The 25475-nt window shown below is 40.8% G+C and overlaps 2 protein-coding genes across 7 annotated transcripts in view; one reads left to right on the plus strand and one right to left on the minus strand.

The window, feature by feature from the left end:
* Positions 1–994: 994 nt before the first annotated feature.
* IKZF5 (IKAROS family zinc finger 5) lies at positions 995–17285 on the minus strand. Of its 5 annotated transcripts, XM_065923487.1 has the most exons (6): positions 17163–17285; positions 15525–15647; positions 8850–9098; positions 6118–6318; positions 4001–4183; positions 995–3400 (listed from the first exon to the last, which is right to left on the minus strand). In XM_065923487.1, the coding sequence occupies exons 4-6, from the start codon at positions 6248–6250 to the stop codon at positions 2457–2459; spliced, it is 1260 nt and encodes a 419-aa protein (XP_065779559.1). In that variant the 5' UTR covers positions 6251–6318; positions 8850–9098; positions 15525–15647; positions 17163–17285; the 3' UTR covers positions 995–2456. The 5 variants fall into 5 exon arrangements, with proteins under 5 accessions (XP_065779559.1, XP_065779560.1, XP_065779561.1 ...); XM_065923488.1 differs by lacking the exon at positions 8850–9098; XM_065923489.1 differs by lacking the exon at positions 15525–15647 and having other exon boundaries at positions 17163–17238.
* Positions 17286–17391: 106 nt separating this feature from the next.
* ACADSB (acyl-CoA dehydrogenase short/branched chain) overlaps positions 17392–25475 on the plus strand; it is a 46948-nt gene continuing 38864 nt past the window's right edge. For both annotated transcript variants that reach the window (XM_065923491.1, XM_065923492.1), the window contains exon 1: positions 17392–17536. In XM_065923491.1, coding sequence (XP_065779563.1) covers positions 17495–17536 — 42 coding nt within the window. In that variant the 5' untranslated portion in view covers positions 17392–17494. The remainder of the gene's footprint in view (positions 17537–25475) is intronic.

The following is a 25475-nucleotide window of genomic DNA, read 5'->3' on the forward strand; positions in this document are numbered from 1 at the left end:
ATAGTGCATGTTAAACTCTTCTCAACTCATTTCTATAAAATATATGATTAAAAATAAAATGGGAGAAACATATCAATACTTAATGGAAGATAATATCTTTCCAATACAGAATTTAATTCTCAAAAAATTTAAATAAAATCCTACATATTTTGAAAAATACAATACTAAAAAAGTTTCTAAGGTAGATTTGCTTCAAAAACATTAGTGCATTTAGAATTAACTGTAGCTTTCAAGCATTGATACCTTTGGAATACAACTATGCTCTTTAAGTCATAGGAATTTTAACATTATACATTCTAGTTTGTAATTATGAAAAAATTATCTGAACTAAAATGCTCTTTCAAAGCATCTTTGTCAGAAAAAAAGAAACCACATTTGTCACTATTTGGCCCAGAATATACAGTTAATAAACTGGTTTTAACATTAGAGTTCTTCCTTTTTGTTTAATGAAAACTTCCATTTCCTATTTTGTGGTATTGCTTTTATATGAAGAATACAATAGAAGAAAAAAATAAATGCAAAAGCGTCCAAATGACAGCACCCTGTTTCTGACAGTATATACATATGAGGGTCAAGTTACACATCTGGAAAAGGCTGCTCTAAAACTGATCCGAGGAGCAAGAGCTCCAAGCAACAGAGCAGGAGAGACTGCAGACTTGAGATTCACAGGCCTCAGGCTGACAGGAAGGGTTGTCTAGAGAAACTCCTCAGTGCTGCTCTTTCCACAGTGCAGTGGAGATTAGATCAAACCACAGGAACTCAATTTAATGGCTTTGTAGTATTTGGAAGAGAGGGCAAAAGATCCATTAACTTGGCACTTGGGGGTTTTTGTGGACAGATACCACCAATATTTCCCTTTCACTTACTTTAAGAGTAGAAGTCCTTTTTAGTTAATGTTTAATAATTAAAATGTTTGCTTTAAGAAGCCAATTAGTAACACTTTCAAGATTTGAACCAAATTAAAAACAAAAATTTTGCAAAGTACACAGAAACCAACAGTTAGTAACAATATATTTTATTGTTTAACCAAGCTGTCCTCAGAGTAAGCTAGTTATTACACAATATAAAAACAACAGCCTCCTATTCAAAATTATTCTAGATTTATATAGCAAGTTTTATTTTTGTAAACAAATATGTTTAAATGCATTTTTATATCTATATCCTCTTCTACTAAGGCGATGATTCAGTTCACAGTTTTCATATAGTTTTCTTGCCATACACGAAAGACTGGTAAAACTGCAAGTAAGTGTTATAACTTGAATTCACAGAAAATATCTTAAATGGCCAATTCTGAAGAGAACAGAATTTACTGTGGACATATGTTCTCATTTTTGTAAATGTTACTTCACCATCACATTTTCCCAAGTGTTCCTATATCTACCTTTTCTTGAAAATTATGGGCAATAAATGGATAGCAGGCAGGAAAAGGAAACTTCAGATTTTTTTTTTTTGGAAGGACCACATTTCCTAGGAATAAGATGGATGACTTCCACTGTACCTCTTTGGTCATCAAAGGAATGGAAGGAATAACATATTCTCAGTTTGGCTGTAAAACTCATTTGTAACATCAGAGTGAAGATTTAAATGAAAAATTCAAATTAAAAGAAAAAAAGGCATCTTCATAGATAACCCTCTGATATTTCTAGGATTTCTCGAGTACTTACTGGTAGTTTTTAAAATAAATTACAATAAAAAGGATACAATGGAAAACTGCTATGTTTAAACTAGAAACTGAATAAGCAGGTATTTTAAATATTAAACTCCATTTTCAATTTACAGTCTTAAAGTTTCATTTCTTTTCAGAACTTTTACCTCATATTTTTATGACTTTAATTTTAAAGGAATTAAATGTTCTACATTTGCCCTTATGGAAAAAAGAAAGATTTACTACACTGATACTGCTTTACTATTACCAGTTGAAATTAAACTATTGATTCAACTAAGCTATGTTAACTAATTTTTAATTAAGGGCAATTTCAAAGGCAATTCCTCTACAAAACATTGAAATAAGTTGGAATAGATTTTGAAAGAGAAAGTAATTTATTCTACCATTTTGAAAGTATGGCAGAAATAACATCTAGCTGTAATTCAAATGTTGAAATACCAAGAGTATCCATCAGCCTTGACGTTTTTATGGACTGTAAATGTGAGAAATTCAAATAACCACTTGTAAGATTATGATTGCACTCAAATTCTCAAATGTCTAAATGAAAGGAAAAAAAATTAAAACACCAAAGTGTCCAACTCTTCTAATAAATGACCCTGACGAGGCATCTATGAAAAAAAGAAAACAGACATTTTGTTTCCACTGTCAAACTTATACTCTATATGTATGGAACTTTAAATTAGCAGACACCTTATTAGGGATGACACGACCCCACCCCTCCCCCGCAAAAAACAACAGTAAACTACAAAACACAAGAAGGCAAAGCAACGAAAGCATAGCGTGATTGTTTTCAGTGTTGGTTATGCTGCCCTCTTGCAAAATGACAGGCAAAATCATACTTGTTTTTACATTTGCATCCACATATGTTACACTGAAAAGGATTTTCATACCCATGACACCCCATGTGAATAGTGTAAAGGATATTGTCGGCAAAGTACATGTCACAGTGCTGGCAGTGGTGCAGAAGCTGCGGGTCCTGCACTGGCAGGGTGGGAGCTGGAGTGCTCGGCTGGCTGTTCCCCATGCTCGGAGTGCTCGTGTGGGCGCTTGGTTCACTGCTCGGCCCTGCCACCGGGCTGTAGTTCCTTTGACCGTGTGACGGCCGAGGCTCGGGGCTGGTGGGAGAGGAGCTCTGAGGAAGACTTGCTGACACGGCAGAAACTACTGCCTGGGCAGAGGGCTGCTGCATCATGAAGGGCTTCTCCTCGGCGCAGGGAACTACATCAGGGGATGTGGGGTTTTGGTTTTCAGGTGGCAAACTGGACAACTGTCCGGCTAGAGTTGAGAGCTGGTTTAAAGGGTTGTCGACCATGAGTTCTTGGGGGTCTCTTGGCAGGCCTCCAGTTGGTGTGGTTTTCGCCATATTTTCATAGGAGTCAGTTTGGATATTTGGGATTTCATGGGTGAAATCATTAAGGTAGTCTGGCTTCTGAACCACCATGGAAGGTGGGCTTAAGTTGATGAGTGCTCTTCTGCTATAGTTCAGGTTGCTAGTTTTCTTCTGTAAAACCCCCCACATTTTCTTGCTGCTTAAGGAAGACCTAGTACCTTTAATTGGTACCATTTTATGCTTGCGCCTTCGATGATGGGACAGGTTGCTTCGGTCACTGCAGCGGAAGGAACACAATTCACATTTGTATGGTTTTTCTCCTGTATGGGAACGCATGTGGGCTTCCAGATGACGCTCATAGGCAGATGCAAATGGACACAAGTGACATCGATGAGGTTTCTCACCTGTTTAAAAAGAAAAATGGGAGAGAAACTGCAGGAGTAGCTCATTTATGAAAAATTTCATATTTTGTCCATTCATTATTTAGAAACTGATCAAAAATAAAATGCTTTTCAGAAATACACACATGCACAAAATATTATTAAAATCTGTTAAGAAAGCTGCATACAACAATCTTCATACTATACTGACGAGTGGAACACATTCCTTTCACAGAAGGGATGGCCAAGGCGACGTCTAAGGGTTAGCAGTGTCGCTTGCAATTGTACGGAAACCTCCTCCCTAGTCTGCAATGGCGATGGACTTAGACGGGATAAAGATAACAACACTTATCACTTCATTCTGCCTTCAGCATTAACCTGACCAATGTGAAAAGCTGACAGATACTGAGTTTAGACCACGAAGGAAGATAGCTAAGGAAGGGGAAGCTTACAAGGGGTCTTCCTTCCTTGTATGCTGTCATGCTATTGCTTTGTAAAACTGGAATCACTTCTCCATTTACTCGAACCTTACATCAACCTTCATTTTCAAACAATCACAACTATTTATATATAAGACAGATCAACCTGCCCTCCTCGGCCCCTCTCCAGCCCCTTCTCCGTTACCTGTGTGAATTCTAATGTGTTCAATGAGCCGGGCGGTGCCTTTGCTGGCATAGTTGCAGTACCGACACTTGAGCTTTCCATCAAAGGTCCTTTCAAACCCGTCTACTAACATTCCTGAGTTTTCATCCAGGGAAACTTCAACAGATGGATGATCAAGTCCATTTTGATCACCATCTGTTCCAGCTACAAACAAAGTATAGCAAAAGAAATTATGCATCTCAGCATCAACTCAATTTAGCAATTTAGTATTGAGTGGTAGAAAATCTTTCATAAACTGACAGGTCGCTTAGCATAAAAGTTAAATTCACAAAAATCACAGTCTTTCTGAACTGACATTAATTCCATACAAAAGCAGCATTATATGAGGGGGATCTCAAATCATTAACACATATCAGTGTTCACAATGCTTTTGAGGAAGAGAACAGGGCATTACCTTTATCTGACAGGTAAGGAGAAAGAGGGGAGTAAACAGTGATTGCAAATACATGTTTAAGATTCTAGCCACTTCTACAAATACAATGGGCCGTTGTGATCATCTTCCCAAATCCTAGTCTATTTAATCTAGAGTAATTCATGTTGAGTTTTGTAGTTCCACTCAGCTTACATGTATGTTCTAGACCATGGGTTGCATTTAGGACCTTAAAATTCTAATTAAGCACATAAAGGGAAATATTGTACCTGATATCTCTGGATGTTATAACCTGTCAGAATTTCAGTTAAGAGATGTTGGGCTGTTCAGTTTTAATCAACTACTTTGTATAGGTAAACCGAAGGAGCAAGTGCTCGGGTCTGGAAAACCAGCAGATGGTGGGGACTACAACCCTGCTCTCTCGAGTCTGAGTCCAGGAACTGTACACTAGAGCAGGAAGGTGGCGTGTCTATTCCTCCCGTTTCATGGGAAAAGCACTTCTACACCATCTTCAAGAGGTAGCCATGGATGTATGGGCAGTTTGAGCCCTCTGCTCTACGGTTTCCTTTATCCCTCACCAGGAGAGAAGGGACTTTGCCGGTTGGTGCAAGTCCAAAATCCAATGGGTCCATTGCACTGGACGGACAACCAGGCTCAGTGTCCCCCCCTTTCCCATTGCTTTTCTAAAGCAGTGACTTCCAAAATTTTACATGCATACGGAATAACTTAGGGAGTTTATTAAAATATAGCTGCTGATTCAGTAGATCTGGGGTGGGGCCTGACGGTTTGCACTTCTCACCAGTTCCCAGGTGATGCCTGTCTCTGCTGTTGCTGGTCCCTGAATTACAAAGCCCTAAGTCATCTAGGTCAAAGGTTAGCATACTTTTCCCACAAGGGTCAGATAGCAAATATTTCAGGCTGTGGGCCACAGTCTCTCACTTGACTCTGCTGCTATAACTCAAAAACAGCTATAGAAAATAGGTCAGCAAGCATGGCTATGTTTCAGTGAAACTTTATGGATGCTGAAGTTTGAATTTCGTGTTAATTTTCATGTGTCATGGCATTATTTTTCTTTTTCCTATCAACCATTTACAAATGTAGAAACCACTCTTAGCAACCACACCAGCAGTCCAGATGGGACCCACAGGATGCAGTTTGCTGCCTCCTGAGCGAGGGTTAGGAAGAGACCCCAGTCTTCATGTGGGAGCAAACCCGCCGGTCTCTCTCTAGGGCAGGTAGGACAGGTTCAAGTAGTCACTGCTTTCTCTCTTCTAGTTTCACCTCCTAGGTGAGCACACATGGTGGGCCCTCTCCATTTTAAGAGAAGAAACAGAAGCCTCTATTTTGTCTCAGGTCTAATACAAATTTCCTAATGGCCAAAGGCCTTGTGTAATGAAGATGGACCCCCTTTGGGCTCCTTGTGCCCACTGTTGGAACCTGGAGAATGGGAAGGAAATTTAGAATCCCCAACTTTTGCACAGGAGAGAACGCATCTCTGGATCCCAGGGTAAGCTCTGGGGAGGGGGCTTCCTCTCCCTCAGCAAAACCTGACCCGTTTAAAGAAGTGGGGAAAAAAACTGCCCATCTTTCTAGGAAAAACAGAATGATTCACATTAGCAAGCAATAGTGGCTTCATACTATGGATAACAACACACAAACATCACATGTATAAAAAATGAATTATTTAATGGTATTAAGAGGAATCTACCTCCCTGAAGAGCCTCTGCTTCTTTGTCCCCACTAACTGATCCAGAAATCATGTTGACATGATGGGTCTGCTGAGTTAGGTATTCCTGGAAATCTTTCACAAAGTCCAAAGGCTCCGGTTTCTTCTCACCCATCTTTGTGTTTGATATATATATATATGTATATATATATAAATGTTTCTGGAGCTTACAGTTCGTTATACCTATGGGGGGAAAATAAAATAATTTTACACTATTTAGGGAGATGCAGTATGTATCAAAACAACAACACTGACGAAGATTATTATGGGCCAGGTACTACAAAGCAAGAGAACACAGTCCCTGCTTTTAAATATCTTATAATCTTCCTAGTGAACTAAAGAAGACATACAAAAAACAGTCAACAATTCATATATTTAATATTTAAATAAACTGGGATTCAAACTTAGTTTGAATGGATGGAAAGAAATTACAAAAAGAAAAATCCAGATGAAAGAAATCAGCATATCAGCAGGGATTATCACTGAAGGAGACAGTAGAGAAACCAAGTGGCTCAAACGGGGCTGATGGAGAAAATTTCTGGATGATGTCCATGGTGCACGCCTGCACTGGCCAGTACAGGTGCTACTAGCCACATGTAGCTACTGAGTGCTCAAATGTGGCTAATACAAAAGACTTGAGTTTTGTTTAATTTAAAAGTGAAATAGCTATATGTGGCTAGTGACTACCATATCAAACAGCAAAGGGTCTTAAAACAACATTCTCACATGAATGAGAACTCTAGAAGCAGGTGATCTAGAACAGTGGTGGCAAACTTCTGAAAAGGGCCAGATAGGAAATATTTTAGCCTGTGACTGTCACTATAACTAAAAGCAGCCACAGACAATACGTAAAGGAATAAAGGTGCTCATGTTCTAAGTTCAGTTCAGTCATTCAGTCATGTCCAACTCTTTGCGATCCCATGAACCACAGCACGTCAGGCCTCCCTGTTCATCACCAACTCCCGGAGCCCACCCAAACCCATGTCCATTGAGTCGGTGATGGCATCCAACCATCTTATCCTGTCGTCCCCTTCTCCTCCTGCCCTCAATCTTTCCCAGCATCAGGGTCCAAGCAGGCACAGAGCCAGACTTGGCCTATGGGCTGAGGTTTTGTGACCCTGACCCTAGAAATCCAAATCACCACCTCTACTACACTCACCATCCTACTCATTCTGAGAATAAGAAAAAAATTTTTTACAGAAAAGAAAAAAATACCTGATGCTAACAGAGAGAAACTCTCATGTCAGATTTTGCAATCGTAAACTAAAAACTGGTCTTTACATAGGTGTATGGCCCAAATTCACAAATCAAATAACCAAAAAGTTTTCTAGTAAAAAGCTGAGGAAGTCTAGCACCTAGGAGACAACAAGTCTTTCCTTCCAATAAATACATATTTATGCACATGTTCTTAAATATGCCTTGGGCTAAAAGTTTCTTTTCCTAAACCCCAACTACTTAATGAGTAATCTACTATCTAAGAAAGTTATCTTTGATAGCCAGTAGTAGGCATCTAAAGCTAAAGATCAGTCACGTCTTAGTATATATGCTTAACTTTTTCTCAAAGCACAGCACACACACACAAAAGCGCAGCAGTCCTAAGGATAGAGGCTTGATGAATTGTCACAAAATGAACACATCCATGAAATCAACACTAATGTCAAGAAACAGAAGGCTACCAGCATGCCAGGAGCCCCACCATGCACCCTTCCAACACAAATGCCCCTGTGCACCACCAAGGGCCCCACATCCCTGAGAGCTGAAACTGCTAGGCTGAAGGGTATGTATATATTCAGCTTCAGATAATGCCAGAGAGTTTTTCAAAGTGAGTATACCAATCTGTACTCCCATCAGTGTGGAACAAGAGTTTTGTTGCCACACACCCTCACCAACACTCAAGTACTTTTTGGCCTTTTTCATTTTAGCCATCTTGATGCGTGTATGGTGGTATTGCACTGGTTTTAATTTGTATGACTTGATAATTAATTAAGCTGTGTACTTGTTATGTTAACTCCCCGCTTACATAACTTCTATTTCATACCCAATGAAGCATCTGTTCAAGTCTTTTGTTCATTTCTCCATTAGGCTGTCCATCTAATTAATGTGTGAGAGTTCTTCACAATATTCTGGATGTGAGTTCTTTGTTGTGCTGTGCGTAGTCACTCAGACGTGTCCGACTCTTTGCGACCCCAGGGACTGTAGCCCGCCAGGCTCCTTTGTCCATCGGGATTCTCCAGGCAAGAATGCTGGAGCGGGTTGTCATGCCCTCCTCCAGGGGATCTTCCCAACTTAGGGACCGAACCCATGTCTCCTGCATTGCAGGTGGATTCTTTACCAACTGAGCCACCAGGGAAGCCCTTTATTAGATATGTATATCTTGAGTACTTCTCACACTCTGGTGGTTCACCTTTTCACTTTCTTAATGGTAACTTTTGATGAACAGAAGTTCTTAATATAGTCCAATTTACCCATCCTCCCCCTACCTTTACATTTAGAGTTGCTGGTATCCTTGCCTATATTTTACATGAAGATGTTCTCCTGTATTTTTTTGTGAAATTTTTATATGTTTTTACCTTTCATATTTTTATCTGGAATTGAGCTTTGTGTATTGTAAAGTTATGAGTCAAGATACACTTTTTCTCCCCATGGAGATATCCAACTGTCTGAGCAACATGCATCTGATAGACCAGCCTTTCTCCACCAGCCTCTTTTCTCACCTTTCTAAAACAGATGATACACGAGATGCTATTCCTGGATTCTTCATTCTGTTCCATTGGCCTATTTTTGTCTCTCCTCACACTACCACCACACAGTCTCAGTAATAAAAATCTTAATATCTCAGTAATTTAAGTCCATCAGTTGTTTTTCTTCTCAAAGAATATATTTGGACCACTCTGGGTTCTTTTCTTTATGGTCTGAGTCAGCACCCTTTTAAGCCTAAGTTTTTCCGTGGAAGAACTGCAGCACTGAAGAAATGAGATAAAAGCACATTTTCCAATTAACAAAAGTGTGATCAACTTTTAAAAATATATATTTATTTATTTGGCTACTTTGGGTCTTAGTTGCGGTGTACAGGGTCTTTAGTTGTGACATGTGGGATCTAGCTCCCTGCTGCTGCTGCTGCTAAGTCGCTTCAGTCATGGACCAGGGATCAAATCCTGGCCCCCTGCATTGGCAGCATGGAGTCTTAGCCGCTGGACCACCAGGGAGGTTCCAAAAAACTTGACCAACGTTTTGAAAACAAAAAGTTCTATTTTAATTAACTTTAACTAGAAATCTACTAGAAACAGACTACCTTGACTGTGTTGCTACTATATATTGTGTTATACAACAATTAGTTTTCATTTCAATCCCAAAGAATGCTCAAACTACCGCACAATTGCACTCATCTCACACGCTAGTAAAGTAATGCTCAAAATTCTCCAGGTCAGGCTTCAGCAATATGTGAACCGTGAACTTCCAGATGTTCAAGCTGGTTTTAGAAAAGGCAGAGGAACCAGAGATCAGATTGCCAACATCTGCTGGATCATCGAAAAAGCAAGAGAGCTCCAGAAAAACATCTATTTCTGCTTTATTGACTATGCGAAAGCCTTTGACTGTGTGGATCACAATAAACTGTGGAAAATTCTGAAAGAGATGGGAATACCAGACCACCTGACCTGCCTCTTGAGAAACCTGTATGCAGGTCAGGAAGCAACAGCTAGAACTGGACATGGAACAACAGACTGGTTCCAAATAGGGAAAGGAGTACGTCAAGGCTGTATACTGTCACCCTTATTATTTAACTTATATGCAGAGTACATCATGAGAAATGCTGGGCTGGAGGAAGCACAAGCTGGAATCAAGATTGCTGGGAGAAATATCAATAACCTCAGATGTGCAGATGACACCACCCTTATGGGAGAAAGTGAAGAAGAACTAAAGAGCCTCTTGATGAAAGTGAAAGAGAGAGTGAAAAAAGTTGGCTTAAAGCTCAGCATTCAGAAAACTCAGTTCATGGCATCTGGTCCCATCACTTCATGGCAAATACATGGGTAAAGAGTGGAAACAGTGGCTGACTTTGTTTTTCTGGGCTCCAAAATCACTGCAGATGGTGACTGCAGCCATGAAATTAAAAGATGCTTACTCCTTGGAAGGAAAGTTATGACCAACCTATAAAGTATATTAAAAAGCAGAGACATTACTTTGCCAACAAAGGTCTGTCTGGTCAAGGCTACGGTTTTTCTAGTGGTCATGTATGGATGTGAGAGTTGGACTCTACAGAATTGATGCTTTTCAACTGTGGTGTTGGAGAAGACTCTTGAAAGCCCCTTGGACTGCAAGGAGATCCACCCAGTCCATCCTAAAGGAGATCAGTCCTGGGTGTTCACTGGAAGGACTGATGTTGAAGCTGAAACTCCAATACTTTGGCCACTTGATGTGAAGAGCTGACCCATCTGAAAAGACCCTAATGCTGGGAGGGATTGAGGGCAGGAGGAGAAGGGGACGACAGAGGATGAGATGGTTGGATGGCATCACCAACACAATGGACATGGGTTTGGGTGAACTCCAGGAGTTGGTGATGGATAGGGAGGCCTGGCCTGCTGTGGTTCATAGGGTCGCAAAGAGTCGGACACGACTGACTGACTGAACTGAGGAACCAATAAGAACACGGGGGCTCATCTGGTTTCCTTTGTTCACTGGCCCCAGACCAATACATTTTATTTTTATCTTTCTTGCCTTCCTCTCTCCTAGCATTTAATTTGTTCTTTATTCCAGAAACATTTGGCCAAGTAAGAACCTACAGGTGACCAAATCCTCACTTTTCTTAAGGCAACATGTTTGAATAGTTTGTTTGCTCCTTTTTTAGAAGATGTCTAGGGGTCATTATTATTAGTCTCTTTTCACCGTGTTCTACAAAGTTGAGGCTACTGAAAGTCCGTCCTCTGGAAGGACAGAATATTATTGTGGTATTAGGATAAACCTACTACCTTAAAGACTCTGAACAGGGTCTTCTCTAGCCTTAGTTTCCTATTTTGTAAAATGAGATAACAGTACCAATTTGCAGTACTGTTTTAAGTTTTACAAGTAAGTATAAGTATCTTGCAAGATGTGCAGTTTATGTTTTCAGACAATAGCAGCTATTTCTGCAGCCAAAAATGGTTATACCTTAGATTAAGAAATTCCCCATTGTTCAAAATTTCAAGTGTCTTATGTTACCATTTTACATATCTCGTCTGTGGTTACAATGAAACAAACATGGTCCACTTTTCTCCATTATTCATATATTCCAATTTGCAATTTCCCAAATCAATTTACAAATTCCCAAACTCATCTCTTCTTATTTTCCTCTTTTAGGTCACCTTAAGTCACTTGCTTTAATCTGACTCAGCTTTCTCAATCTTCGGGATTGCTGCTGGCTTCTAAACAAGTTTGTTTCAGTTGTTTCCTCATCTGTCTGTCAACCTGAACTGCTTCTCTATGTTTCCTAATCATTGTATTAGTATTTCTGACCACACTTGATTCTGCTGATTATTTGTCCTTTAAAATCTGCGCTTTGCTTAGGAAAAAAAAAAAAAAGTTGGCCAATCAGCTACAGTGAAAATGATCAAGAATAAGATTTAAAATAATAATAATAATCTGTAATAGGGACTTCCCTGGCTGTCCAGTGGTTAAAACTCCACACTTCCACGGCAGGGGGCATGGGTTGGATCCCTGATTAGGCAACTAAGGTCCTTCAGGCAGCACAGTGCAGCCAAAAAAATAAAAATATAAGATGGACAGGGAAGCCTGGTGTGCTGCAGTCCCTGGGGTCGCAAAGAACTATACATGACTGAGCGAATGAACTGATAAGATTGTATCTCAATAAACTTGAAAATCACACCTCAAAATACACAGGGATGGGGAGAAACATAAAAATATACATAAAAAGGTAAGAAATAATAGCAGATAAAGATGCAGAATGAGTTCCAAAATGACAGAGAAAAATAAAGAAAAATGCTTTTTAAAGAAATGACCAAGAAATTTCCAGGATTAAAGATTTCTTTCATTTCAGTCTTAAAGGGAGCATAGAGTGTAAAATAGAACATGTAATAAAATAACACTTAGACACATTATTGTGAAATTTTAAAACCTCAAAGACAAAGGGAGTAATAGGAAACTTTCTAGTGAGAAAAGACTGCCAACCCACATAGAAAAACAGATAGAGTAGCAGCACTGGATACAAAGAAACAACAAACTTCCTCAAGCTGCTAAAGGATCACTTCTGAAAATCTACATCACAACTAAGGGAGAAAATTTAGATGCATTCCCTCTAGAATTAAGAACGCAAGAATGCTTGCTATTACTACTGCCATTCAACACAGGTAAAAGCCCCTCACAATATAAAAAGGAAAAAAGTACTAAAACATATAAGGACTGGGAGATACTCCTCCCCCCGCCCCAAAAAAGAAAAGAATAAGATCTTGGAAACTGTTTTTTAAAATATAAAATCTGTTAAGGCCCTACAGATTGTGTTCTAATTATAAAGGCTGTAGTTTAGAAAGAAATCCTGGTGTTTCATGTCAACTTAGCATCACTTCTTGCCAATCACTTCACATAAAAACCAATGTTTCCACTGCAAAGTATCTGAACATACTTCTTCAACAAGCAAGATAAATTACACCAAATCCTGATTAGAAAGCATAACACTGCTAAGGTACACACCACAAGGCAGGAGGAAAAATGCATGAGACTGCAGGGAAAAATGCAGGACATTTTTATGCATGCATCTCAAGTTTTAAGAACACAAATGAACCTAATCACAGAGGATGGCTGGCATATTCTGACAGTCCAGGCTATTATCACATTGTCAAATTACAAATTTCACTGTGTTCCCTGCCATAAATTTGATTTTCAATCAAAATGCACGATGGACTTAAAAAAACAACCACAAAGGATACCAGTGAAAAAAGGGAAGACAACATTGGTCAAGAAGCAACAGTAAGACCTGGACATGGAACAACAGAATGGCTCCAAATCAGGAAAGAAGTCAAGGCTGTATATTATCACCCTGCTTATTCAACTTATATGCAGAGTACATCATTAGAAATGCTGGACTGGAGGAAGCACAAGCTGGAATCAAGATTGCCGGGAGAAATATCAATAACCTCAGATATGCAGATGACAGCACCCTTATGGCAGAAAGCGAAGAACTAAAGAGCCTCTTGATGAAAGTGAAAGAGGAGAGTGAAAAAGTTGGCTTAAAGCTTAACATTCAGAAAACTAAGATCATGTCATCTGGTCCCATCACTTCATGGCCAATAGATGGGGAAACAATGAAAACAGTAAGAGACTTAATTTTGGGGGGCTCCAAAATCACTGCAGATGGTGACTGCAGCCATGAAATTAAAAGACATTTGCTCGGTGGAAGAAAAGTTATGACCAACCTAGAAAGTATATTAAAAAGCAGAGACATTACTTTACTAGCAAAGGTCTGTCTAGTCAAAGCTATGGTTTTTCCAGTAGTCATGTATGGATGTGAGAGTTGGGCTACAAAGAAAGCTGAGCGCCAAAGAATTGATGCTTTTGAACTGTGGTGTTGGAGAAGACTCTTGAGAGTCCCTTGGACTGCAAGGAGATCCAACCAGTCCATCCTAAAGGAAATCAGTCCTGGGTGTTCATTGGAAGGACTGATGCTGAAGCTGAAATTAATACTTTGGCCACCTGATGCTAAGAGCTGACTCGTTTCAAAAGACACTGATGCTGGGAAAGATTAAAGGCAGGAGGAGAAGGGGATGACAGAGGATGAGATGGTTGGATGGCATCACTGACTCAATGGACATGAGTTTGAGTAAACTCCGGGAGTTGGTGATGGACAGGGAGGCCTGGCGTGCTGTGGTTCATGGGGTCACAAAGAGTCAGACACGACTGAGTGACTGAACTGAACATTGTAAACTTGAGAGAAACTCTGTAGTTAAAAATTTTAAATATATCGATATGGTTTATAACTACAGACATCCTGCAATGATTTAAAAATTGTCATTCCAACCCTAAGCAATTTTGCGCCCACTTGACCTACATCACCTCCTCCCACACAGACCTGCAAGACTCCTCCCCCACTGCAGACTTGCAAGCCCTTGCAGGGGTCTAGTCTATAAAACAAGCAAGTATATATGAGAGATTCCTAAATCCGAATAGAGTCTACAGTTGAAAACCGAGCTTTCTCCATCTCAAGTCAGTAGTTCTAATCACAATAATTAGAAAAAGAACAATAATTCTGAAACTACAGAAGAGTTCCTGATATGGAGGGGAAAAAAAATTAAGGGTTTTTGTATCCAAACCATCTTCCTATCTTTAGATAGACTCGTCAGTCTCAGGACGGAATGTTTAAGAACTCCATAAATTAACTAGTATCTAGAGATGCAGCTAAGACAGTGATAAATTTTAAAACTTTTGCAAATGTTAACATAAAAATCTACTTTCAGAATCAGCAAACTATAATATCCTCATTATCATTTCCTATGATACAGCAAAATTCTGAGTCCTCCCTGTGATCCCCCTGATTAAAGTGAAGCTGGCATGGTATTCCACGGGTTCTAGATACATGTCTATACAGAAATTAACTAGAATGCACCTAAATTATTTTTATGCCAACAGCCCTCCCCAACTATCCATTCAAAACTTACAAATAAGGTTCTTACAAAACAACCAGAAATTACCCATGCTAGTGAAAGAAAGAAGCATCTGAGAAATAAGTTTTGATATCCCAAAAGAACACAAAAACCTGTTTAAGCAGGTAACTTAAACTTTTCTCTGACCTTCTCTGGGTCCTGATATTCAAGTCCTCTGATCTTCAGTCTCACACTAAGAAAGGGAAGTTGCTCATCAATACACCCACAAACCCTCTTAACTAGGAGCTAACAATTTAAAACAGAGGCATCATGATGCAAATTAGAAGACAATCATAAGAAAGACAGGTAATATGAGAACCAGAAGGAGCTCTTTAACCTACCTTCCTCCCAAACTCTATTCTTTTAATAAGCTACAGGAGGTTTTGAGAATATGATTAGGCAGCAGTAGGATCTATTTTATTTTATCTATATCAAGTAGTCGACTTAGCAACTAACTTCCTTGTACAATAACTTAATTTGGGGTTTAGACAGCCTATATACACACAGTGACTGCAGTTCAATGAATGTATATATACTTTTATACCTTAACAATTATGGTCCTGATTACTCTGCCATAGAATACATATCATAGCGCTTCCTTTGTACAGAGAACATGAAACTTCAGAAAGAATTACATAACTGTCAAAAAAGCAAGTTCTTCAAAGGCAAAAGGCACATTATGAGGCTTTGAGAAATCATAAAACATAATATAAAACATAAACAAAAACACGTTGGAAGAAATAAAGATGTATGCAATCTAACCTTTTCACCCCAAATCAGTTCCTCCTTTTTCTTGCCACTCCAACATTGATGAAATGTAGAGTAATCGAAATTTACTCTGGAGACACACCAAGAGACTCCCAAAGGCCATGGAGGGAATTTCAACTAAAATTGAAAAGCCATACAGAGTTCCGCAAAGAAAAACAGACCACAGATAAAAAATTAACATCCACAGGTTTAATAAGCTAATAAAATAACGTGCTAGTTTTACTAGTACCAGAAAACTAAGCTGGAAGATACAGACCAAAGCAGCAGCTTCATTTCAGCAAAAGCTCCAACTAATCAACAAAGAGTAACATGCATCAGTGTGACTATCGTTTTTTCCCCCCGCTGGTTGATTTCTTAAGATTTCACATTTTGGGCAAAAATTTTGTCTTTCTAAATTATTTATTTCATTTGTTCATAGTACACTTCTAAAAGGCTCAGGCTTAGTACTGCCGAACAGCTGTAACTGCATGAAAACGAGGTACTAGCGTAGCCCCACAGGGAAACATTTGCGGGAAAAGGTTTAAAAGAACAAACCCACCAGGCACGCCTAATAACGACATATCTGATCCCCATCTTTACTGTCCTCTCTGTCGCAACTCAAAACACTTCGGGTTTCCTTGGGAAACTCTTGGGATCCCAGGAGGCAAAAAACACCAAACACCTCAATTCTCTGTAACGAACTCCCAAGATTACATTAACATACCGTCGTGTTAAATGCACAACATAAATTCTAAAGGGAATCTGTAAAACTGTTAGCTCAGATGTTTAAACAGTCATTCTAAAGAAGTCATGTGTCTTCCAAACTTAAGTTCTTCAGAGCTCACAACTTAAAGGGCCTGTATTTCTTTTCCCCACTGGTCGATCCTCTTCGGACCTAAACAGCACACTGAGGGGCCACTAACTGACTGGGCCGCTCGGTGAGGGGCAGCCGGAACCGGTTTAACTTCTCTTTAGATTCAGTTACCGAGCACTTAGGAGGTGTACGGCTTGGCTACTTCCACTTCGGCCAGTTATGTTAAGATTTAAATCCTGCACGAACCTCAACAGTTCTTTGTTGCAAAATCCTCCCTACATCTCACATCTCCCCCCAAGTAGAGGGAATGCTCTCAAGCAGTAGAAAAGGATCAAGACCGGATTGCTTGATAAAAGACAGGAGGTTTTTAAAGTCCTCCCAACCTGCAGCCCGCAACTGGCGTCGGGGCGGCATCCTCACCAGGATTCGGAACGCCTAGGAGACCCGCGCCTCAGCGGAGACCCCGGGCCCGGGTACCTAGTGATGACGCGAACCTCGGGGCGCGCCCCCCCGCACTCGCGACCACCTGTCAGAGCGAGAGAGGCTACTCCCTACCCCGGAGCCTCCAAACCCCCAACTGACGGCGACCCCACCGCAGACACCGCTCCCTCGGAGCTCCGGAGGCCCAGACACCGCACCCTCCGCGCTCCTGTCAAGAAGGTTCCCGGTGCGACCCTAACGACCGACCGACCAACCACGCCCGCCCCTCCGCTGGGGCTAAGTCCCGGGCGGAGTCAGCCGGCCCGTCGCGAGCACCCGGCTCTCTTCCCCCGCCGCTCCTCCTTAACCGCTCTGCTCAGCCCTGTCACTGCCGTCCGAGCCGACGACCAGCTACTTACCGCCTGACAGTCGCACCGAGGAACCCCCACCGCCTTGTTCAATGCCGCTGCCGTTACCGTCGCCCCCGCCGTCTTCGTCACCGCCGCCGCCATGTTTGTTGTGTCTCCGGTTCCCTTCCCGCCCCACTGCCGTGCCCAACTCTCGCGTGAGCAGAGCGAAAAGCGAAGGGAGGCTGTTGTCCCTCTCGGCGTACCGTCGGGACAAGGGGGCGGAACAAAGGGCGGGTGAGTGGGTGGGGCTCTGTCTCTACCTGCCTTCAGGTGTTGGCTTGCGGCCCTAGGGCCCCCACGCACGTCTTGGCGGAATCAGTAGCATCTTCTTTCTAGCACTGATGGAGCCAGCTACGGTTCGGCTGCTGCGCGGCGGCGCGCTGGTGAGTGCGCTCGATGCCGGCGTCTTGGGGGGTCCCGGATTACCTTGGCAGCGACAGAGGGGTCTTTTCCTAACAGGACTGGGGTGGGAGGGTGGTGTGTGCCCGGTCCCTGTCCCGGATCCGCGCTTCCCTCCCTCCGCCAGGTCTGTCCCAAGACCTGTTACCGCGGGCAGGCCACGACCCCGACCTCTCTCCAGGCCTCTGATCCAACCGGCCTCAGTTTCCGTAAGGAAGGCTGGGAGTAGCAGCTGGTGAGAAGTAGGCGAGGGACTGGTCTAGAAGCTTCTTTGGAGGAGCAGTGAACCTTGCGTGGGGTCGGAGAGACAACAGCTGCAAGGAAGCTTTTGCAGGTCATTGGATCCTGAGATTCTTTGGAGGCATTTTGCAGAGATGTCACTTATCTGATGCCGACTTTTCCCAATGCTTACATTTTCACCGCCTACCCTTCCCCCCTAAAAAGATCGTTGAGTTGTGAGCAGTCTCATTTTGCGCAGTTCACGCCAGTCCTCTTTAACGCGGCCCTGCTCCAGAGTTAGAAAGGGACCTCGGAGTTGGTGGGCCTTATCGGCCAGAAGGAGAATTTCCTCTGCCCTTTAAGCCGGCTGGGACGCGAGCATCTTGCACGGGTGGGCTCATCGTGGCATCGTGGCACAGTGGAGCCCTTTCCTATCCCTCTTCCTAGAAAGGGAACTGAAACCTGCCTCCCAGGTCCGCTTTCCAGACCTCCAAAAACTGTAGACTCTTGCGTCGTCGGGTTCTCATCACATTGAACCTTCAGCCCTTAAGACGCGCTTTCCAGAACTATCCCAATACACTCCCGTTTGTTGGTGCACTTCATGGGAACTTTTCCACTGCTGGTTTTTTGCTTTTTATTGTTATTTGCATTTGTCTTTAGTGAGTTATAGGCCCTTTACTGTTTCAGTCTGATACCCAGAGGCAAGGCTCTTTTTGTTTCATTAGACATAATTAATGTTTGGCTCTTTTACAGGCTTGGGATATTAAGGAAATTAGTAAAATCACATTAGTGTATTGTCATAAACAATTAGGTTTCTATGGTTACTGCTTAATACCATTTTATAACCATGTGTAATACTTTAGCGAAGACAGGGCACACTATTTCATAATTTGAGCCTCTTCTCATGTTCTAGAGCCAGCATTTATTGATCACATAGTAGGTGGCAGCCATGTGCTTGGTGCTTTACCTGTATCATCTCATTTAATTCTCACAACCATTCTAAAAAGTAGTATTCTAAAAAGTTTCTGCATCTAAAAAGTCTTTCAGATGCAGAGGCTCACGCTAAAAAAGGTTAGGTGACTTGACTTGCTCGAAATTGATTAACTAGAATATGGTATATGGTATTCTAACTGGTCTGTGTCTTGCCGCTCACACCGTTCACTGAACCCAGGGTAGGGAAGGCACGACCAGGGAAGCTGGATGAAGACTGAGGAGCTGTAGGGACTGCAGGCATGTTTATTCTCCGGTCAGCGGCAGCAGCAGCAAGGAGTCTTCAAAGACTACTCATATACTAAGACAAAGTGGCCCATGGCCAAGTGCGCACCCAGCCCCAGTGCTGCCAAGGTCAGAATATCATTGTTTACAGAATATAAGGTACGAGACCGTGAGAGCGTGGGACAGGAGACCCTGACTGACTCCGTGTTGTCAGTTAATTTCTCCATAGTCTGTTTCTAAGCTTAACCTTCCTGTACCAGTGCCTCCCCTTCCTCAGAGATATCAAAAGCCTATTTGGATTTGTTGGTTTTATTGTGGCCTTTGGAGCTCTTTGGGCTTCCCTTGTGCCTCAGCTGGTAAAAGATCTGCCTGCAATGCAGGAGTCCTGGGTTCGATTCCTGGCTTGGGAAGATCACCTGGAGAAGAGATAGGCTACCCACTGCAGTACTCTGGCCTGGAGGATGCCATGGCCTGTCTGGTCCATGGAGTCGCAAAGAGTCATGACTGAGTGACTTGCACTTTCCCTTGTAGCTCTTTTACTTAAGTTAGCAAAATCTGATGGACGGGATGTTGCCTGTAGCAGAGTGGGTTAGAATGTGGGTTCCGTAGACTGGTCGCTCAGGTCATGGGCAGCTTACTTAACCACTTTGGGTCTCAGTTTCTTGACCTGTAAAAATGGGGAGAATAACAGTACTTATACAGTGGGAGCATTGTGAAGATTAAATTAATCCGTATGTCGGTGAGAGTGAAGCACTTGAAACAGTGCCCAGTATAGAGTCAGCTCTCTTTAAGTGTTAGCTTATTATTGCCTTGCATGAATTATTGCCAGTGCTAAATAAATAGTTCAGAGAGGTGTGCTTACTGAAGGTAGGGCTTGATGTGAGCACCAAAAAAACGGTTATCTTAGGTTTAAGTAAAGCTCAGAGGGGTGAAAGTTCCAGACTAAGGAGATGTATTAACAAAGATTGGAATGAGGAGTAATTGTGCCAGGATAGCTTGCAGAGGGATGGAACGAATTCAGCTGGCATGACTCTACCATGTTCAGAGGTTATATCTGTCTGCACTTGTTCCTATAACAATGAGTATAGCCCAAACAGCATTGCCCACAGTCACAGACAACAGCTTTTTTTGTTTAATAAAACACAGTATTTATAATGCTATTACTCATCGGTAGTGAAAGGACGGTATTTCTTCGGAATTTGTTTTCCACCCTCCTTTCTCTCTGGTGCCTTGAAGGCTAACCATAAAGATCTTCTCTGGCAGCCATAAGATTCTTTCTCCTTTCTCTTACAATCCTTTAGTACTAACCCTATCTTAGACTCCCATTGAGATGGAGAAATTGTTGCAGGAAGGGGGACCCCTTCCAGGGCCCGAAACTGGGCTCTTGTCTAACACTCGGAAATGAATTGTCCGAGGAGACACATGTTGACAAAGCAAGAGATTTTACTGGGAAAGGGCACCCGGGTAGAGAGCAGGAGGGTAAGGGAACCCAGGAGAACTGCTCTGCCGTGTGGCTCACAGTCTTGGGTTTTATGGTGATGGGATTCGTTTCTGGGTAGTCTTTGGCCAATCATTCTAATTCAGAGTCTTTCCTGGTGGCGCACGCATCGCTCAGCCAAGGTGGATGCTAGCAAGAGGGATTCTGGAAAGTGGACGGACAAGTAGTGTCTCCTTTCGATCTTTCCCAAACTCTTGCGGCTTGTGGTGGCTTATTAGTTCAGTATTCCTTATCAGGATCTCCTGCCATAAAACAACTCATGCAAATGGTTACTATGGCGCCTGGCCAGGGTGGGCGGTTTCAATCAGTGTGCTTCCCCTAACAACTGCCCCCTGAGAGACTTCATACTCAAGATGCTTCTTGGGAATTGGGGTGGAGGTCTCTTTCTTCTGTAACTTCTTACTGCTGTGCCTGGGCGTAGGCCTGCCTAGCAGAGCAGAAGTCTCTCTCTACCTGATCTAAGTTGGGGTGTTTTATATCTGAAACCAGCTTTTACTCTTGTAATAACAGCAACTTAGTTTGAAACTGTCAGCGCCTCTCAGAGGTAAAATAGACAGGGGCCAAACAGGAGGCCTAACAGGATGGTCATCACTGGTCGCCAGAAACAGGAGGCACCGCTGGGATAATTGGCTGGTGGTCAAGCAACAGAGCTGTGTTCTAAGAATCTTACGTTTAGTCTGAAGTTACCATCTTCCACCTGGGTGGGGGCTCTAGTTCTGTAGAAGAACTCAAAAGACATTGTTATGCATTTTTTTTTTTTTTTTTTTTGAGTAGGAACCAGGACCCGTCTCAAGGCTGTACCACCATTTGATTGTTTCCCCTCTGTTTCTATATTTTTTTCCATCTCTGATTGGCAATTGTTTGAATCTACCCTTTGGAACTCAGGGAAGGTCAAGGAGGCTGAATAAAGCCTATATTTTACAGTACAGCAGATCTGTACTCCAGAGTCGCCACCCCGCAGAGTCCTGTTCAGTTTTATTTAGGGAACAGGGCAACTATGACTGTGATAACTTTTTGTCAAAATGGGGCATAGGATCGCCTCAGCTTCGAGAAGAGACACTGAATTGGAAGTATTCCTGAGTTCTAAGTCTTAGATCTGAGTCTTGTATGATTAAAATCTCAATCTCTTGGTCTGCCATTTTGTTGTAACATTTTGTTGTAACTAACCCAGTTAGTAGTAGCTGGAGAAGGGATAACTGGAGTTTTAATAGACAAAGTAAATCTCTTTCTTTTAGAAGAATAGGCCTGAAATCCAGTCTGGACCTGGCACTTCAGGGAGACTTGTAGCCAGGTGGCCAGTTGCCTAGTTTTATAAAAAGTAAGATAGAAGTTACTAGCTTCCAGCGGACACTTTTGAGAATGGTAGCATCTAAGCCTGACACGACTCAGAAAACTCAAGTGTTTAGCAATACAATGTCTAATCTGAAATTATACCCATAGTAACACCTGGTTATTTCCCAGGATGTCTGAACCATAGCTGAGTACTCTATTTTGACTTTTAATTGTAAAATTTTTCTTTAATAGCCAAAGCAGATGGCACCCATTAATGATGTCAGTGTTTCTCTAGGTATGAGAAGATGCAAGAATTGGGACTCATAAAATCTCTTGAAAAGATCTAACTATCTGAAGGCCTGTTCTGCCAGTTTTTCCGAGAGCACAGAACACCTCATTTTTGATCTTTACCCTGAACTCTTTTCAGGGCTGTTGAAAGTCAGCAGTTGCAGTGGCCATGATATAATCGCTGTAGATGTAGATGGCAAGTGTCAATCTTCAGTTGGCAAAGCCCCTTTTTGCTCACAAACTTGACGACAACTTTGAGGGGGGCATTTTATGACCATTTTATCCCATGGTGCTGAGAATGTCCATTCTCAGGTTTGGCAAAGATTTTGTCGACCGGCTTCTCAATGTGCTGTTACTGGATTGGGCCATAAAACAGTATTTAAAATCCTCTGGACCACCTGTCTTACTAGCCTCTTGGTCCAGGAAAACATTCCCTCTTGTTGCTTTTTCTCATATCTAGAGTTACATATCTAGAGTCATCATCTCTCATATCTAGAGTCATCATCATCGATTTCCTAGGGAACTATATATTATTTTATCAGAGACCTCAGTCACACATTTGGCACTGTAAGAAATAGCAATTCTGTAAAACAGGTGAAATACAAAGAACGTAGCCAGTAGTATTAGTAAAGTCACAAGTAAGACCTAAGAGCTTCTATTAGATGTAGCCCAGTATATCCCAGGTCGTCTGACTTAGTCTACTCTGTACGAATCTTTATCTTTCAGGGAAATTATACATTGGCACCACCATCTATAAGGCACATAACCCAGTTTTTTAGTGTTACTAGACTGATTATCTTTAGTATGATTTAATTGTTTTTAACACAGAGGAGACTTTAAACCTAAATTACCATAGCTTAGTGTTATCTATATAAATCTATCTCATAATGGTGGGAGATTTTTTTTTCTTTTGCTAAAACTTTTTGTGTTGCTCTGATTGAGCTTGAAGAATAGAAAAAGGCTCAAATTTATGGCCAGAGTCAGAGTAGGCATTATTAATTGGCCCAGTGAGGGGATCCCGTCTGGTAGTATCATAGTAACCTGAATATGACTATAATTTTTCCAAGTAAATTTCCTCAGGGCCAACCAGTTAGAGTCTTGTAGTAGAAAAATTTACCAAGGTAACCCAGAGCTCGACACAGATAATTGGCCACAAACCCAATAATTGGATTGATTTTTGAAACTAGCATAGTATCAGGCCTATGATAGAAAAGCATTTGATTTATATGCAAAGGTCTAAGAAGTCAAGAAAACATTATAAATGATCATATGAATCAGGTCCAGCATCTTGGACAAGCTGTCTACCTCTGATGTCGTTGTCGTCTCATCCTGGTGTACTGTAGTTTCTCTTGTTTGAGCATCATTTTAAGGTGAGATCAGGTCAGCTATCATTTCTATAGACCAATCCAGTGTAGGGGCCTTTGGAAGTGGGAATTAATCTAAAAGTTAATTTTTCTTCAGTTTCATTGTGCGTGAGCTAGTTAAGAGTACCTGATAAAAAGTCCTTCCATCCAGGTTGGAGACAGTCCCTTAAATTATGTCTTTTTCCAGTCCTGGTTGCAGGTCATGAGGCATCCGATCTTCATCCAAAGATAGATTATTGAGGTAAGCTTCAGAAACAAACTTAGGGTGTTCTTTAAGAATTCAATTAAATTTTGCATTAATATCACATAACAGCAAAGAACTATCCAAGAAATGAGTCTTACTACATGCAGACCTCCATGAACAAACGGATTTAACATTTTTTGAAATATCTTTTCCCCCAAAGTTACCCTCATTTTTATCAAATATAACCAAATTAAGGCTATTTTGTTTGCAAAATAGGTCTGTTCTCACTGATTTTGGTGTGATGATTTATATAACCATAATTGATTATAGACTTTTTATTTTGCTGAAACACTTATAGAATCTCAGACTGAACTTTTAATATAAAACAGGGCTGGGAAACTCACACCAAAGGCTTATTACAGATTTTGAATAACAAATTTAGGTGAACTCTTCTCTTTTTAAGGTCTCAAAAATTCCTTGAGATTTTTGTACCTGTTAGTGAGATAACCTTTCTAGCTCATTTGATAAACTTACTGGAAACTTAAGAGTTTCAAATTTCTGGAGGAGTCAGATAGAGAGAAAATATAATTGTTTTGTTCATAATGTATAATTTTACCAAATTATTTTCATAATTAGTTTGAGAGGAATGTTTTCCTTACTCCCGGAAAACACAAGATTTAAACCTGTAATTTTTCAGATAGAAACCATAAAAATTATAAGCATATTCGCTGGTTTATTTAGTTCTTTGTTAACTTTTGTGAAGACATCAGGTTTCTCATTAGAACACCAAGACATTTCAAAATGTTAAGAACTCTATATAATTTCTAGGATATCTGTATTAATAATTTTACCATACATTATAACATGAGCAGATTTATTGCTCATTTGATAATCTTTTTTATGTAATTTAACCAACCAAATAAACACAGTTTAATATCTCTCTTTGGGTTGTTTCAGGGGCCCTCTGAAGCACCCCAAAGTTAGCTAGAGGTCAAAGGAACTTTAAAAGAATTCGATTTAGGAATTTTTATCGAAAAGATCAATTAAAAGCGTTTAGAACATTTGGTCAGATTTAGTCAATGTTGATGGCTGTATCATTTAGCTTGTTGATATGTCACAATGGGCGTAAATACCAAGGCTCAAGGTCTAGTGAAAGTCAGCTCCGCCATCTTGGACCTAATTGGCTCTAAGCAATTTTCTTACAACCATGTCATTTCTAACAAAATCCACTTATCTAACTAATTGTAATCCAATTTTAGAAAATCCTGATTATGCATAACTCTTTTTAATACTTTTTTCATACTTTTTACTGAAAGCACATTTCCTGCTTTCCTTTAGCAACCAAGAGCTAACTTTTATATTAGCATTTTATAGATTGGTGAGCATAAATACCAGTGATAAATTCTAAAACCCTTGCTTTCTTAAAACATTTTAGGATGGCCTCAAACATTATTCATTTATGGTCCCAAATCTCTTTAGTTTTTCTGTAAAAGGAAATCAATGTTTAGTAGTAAATGTTTCAAAATCTTATTTTATTTGGAAATGACCTAATTATTTAATAGACTTCCAATACTTAGTTTAGCACAACCCTTAGAAATTCAAGTTGCGCCAATTTGGGGAGACTATTGTAGACAAATATTCTTAAAGATTACAAACGCATGTCTCATTTGCATTTTTTAGAAGTTTCTTCACTTGAGGTAATTTTCTTCTTGACAAACTTGTAACAGATATAATATTTAACTTATATTAAACCTAGGTTTAATATTCTTCTTGATGTTAATTACTTTAAGACATGTCTATATTAGATAGGTCAACAAACAAACATTAATATCAGGTATTTAATACTGAATATTTCCCAGTTCACCTGAACCTGGAATTTATTG

The sequence above is a fragment of the Muntiacus reevesi genome, chromosome 2, assembly GCF_963930625.1.
Source record: "Muntiacus reevesi chromosome 2, mMunRee1.1, whole genome shotgun sequence".
In the NCBI taxonomy this organism is placed as follows: Eukaryota; Metazoa; Chordata; class Mammalia; order Artiodactyla; family Cervidae; genus Muntiacus; species Muntiacus reevesi.

Bases quoted from the DNA above. Each gene is read 5' to 3' on its own strand.
- IKZF5 (XM_065923488.1), bottom strand. From the start codon at position 6,250: ATGGGTGAGAAGAAACCGGAGCCTTTGGACTTTGTGAAAGATTTCCAG. The intron at 4,184-6,117 runs GTAGATTCCTCT...CTTTGTTTGTAG, and splicing joins AGCAGAGGCTCTTCAGGGAG to CTGGAACAGATGGTGATCAA. The intron at 3,401-4,000 runs GTAACGGAGAAG...CTTTTTAAACAG, and splicing joins ACACATTAGAATTCACACAG to GTGAGAAACCTCATCGATGT.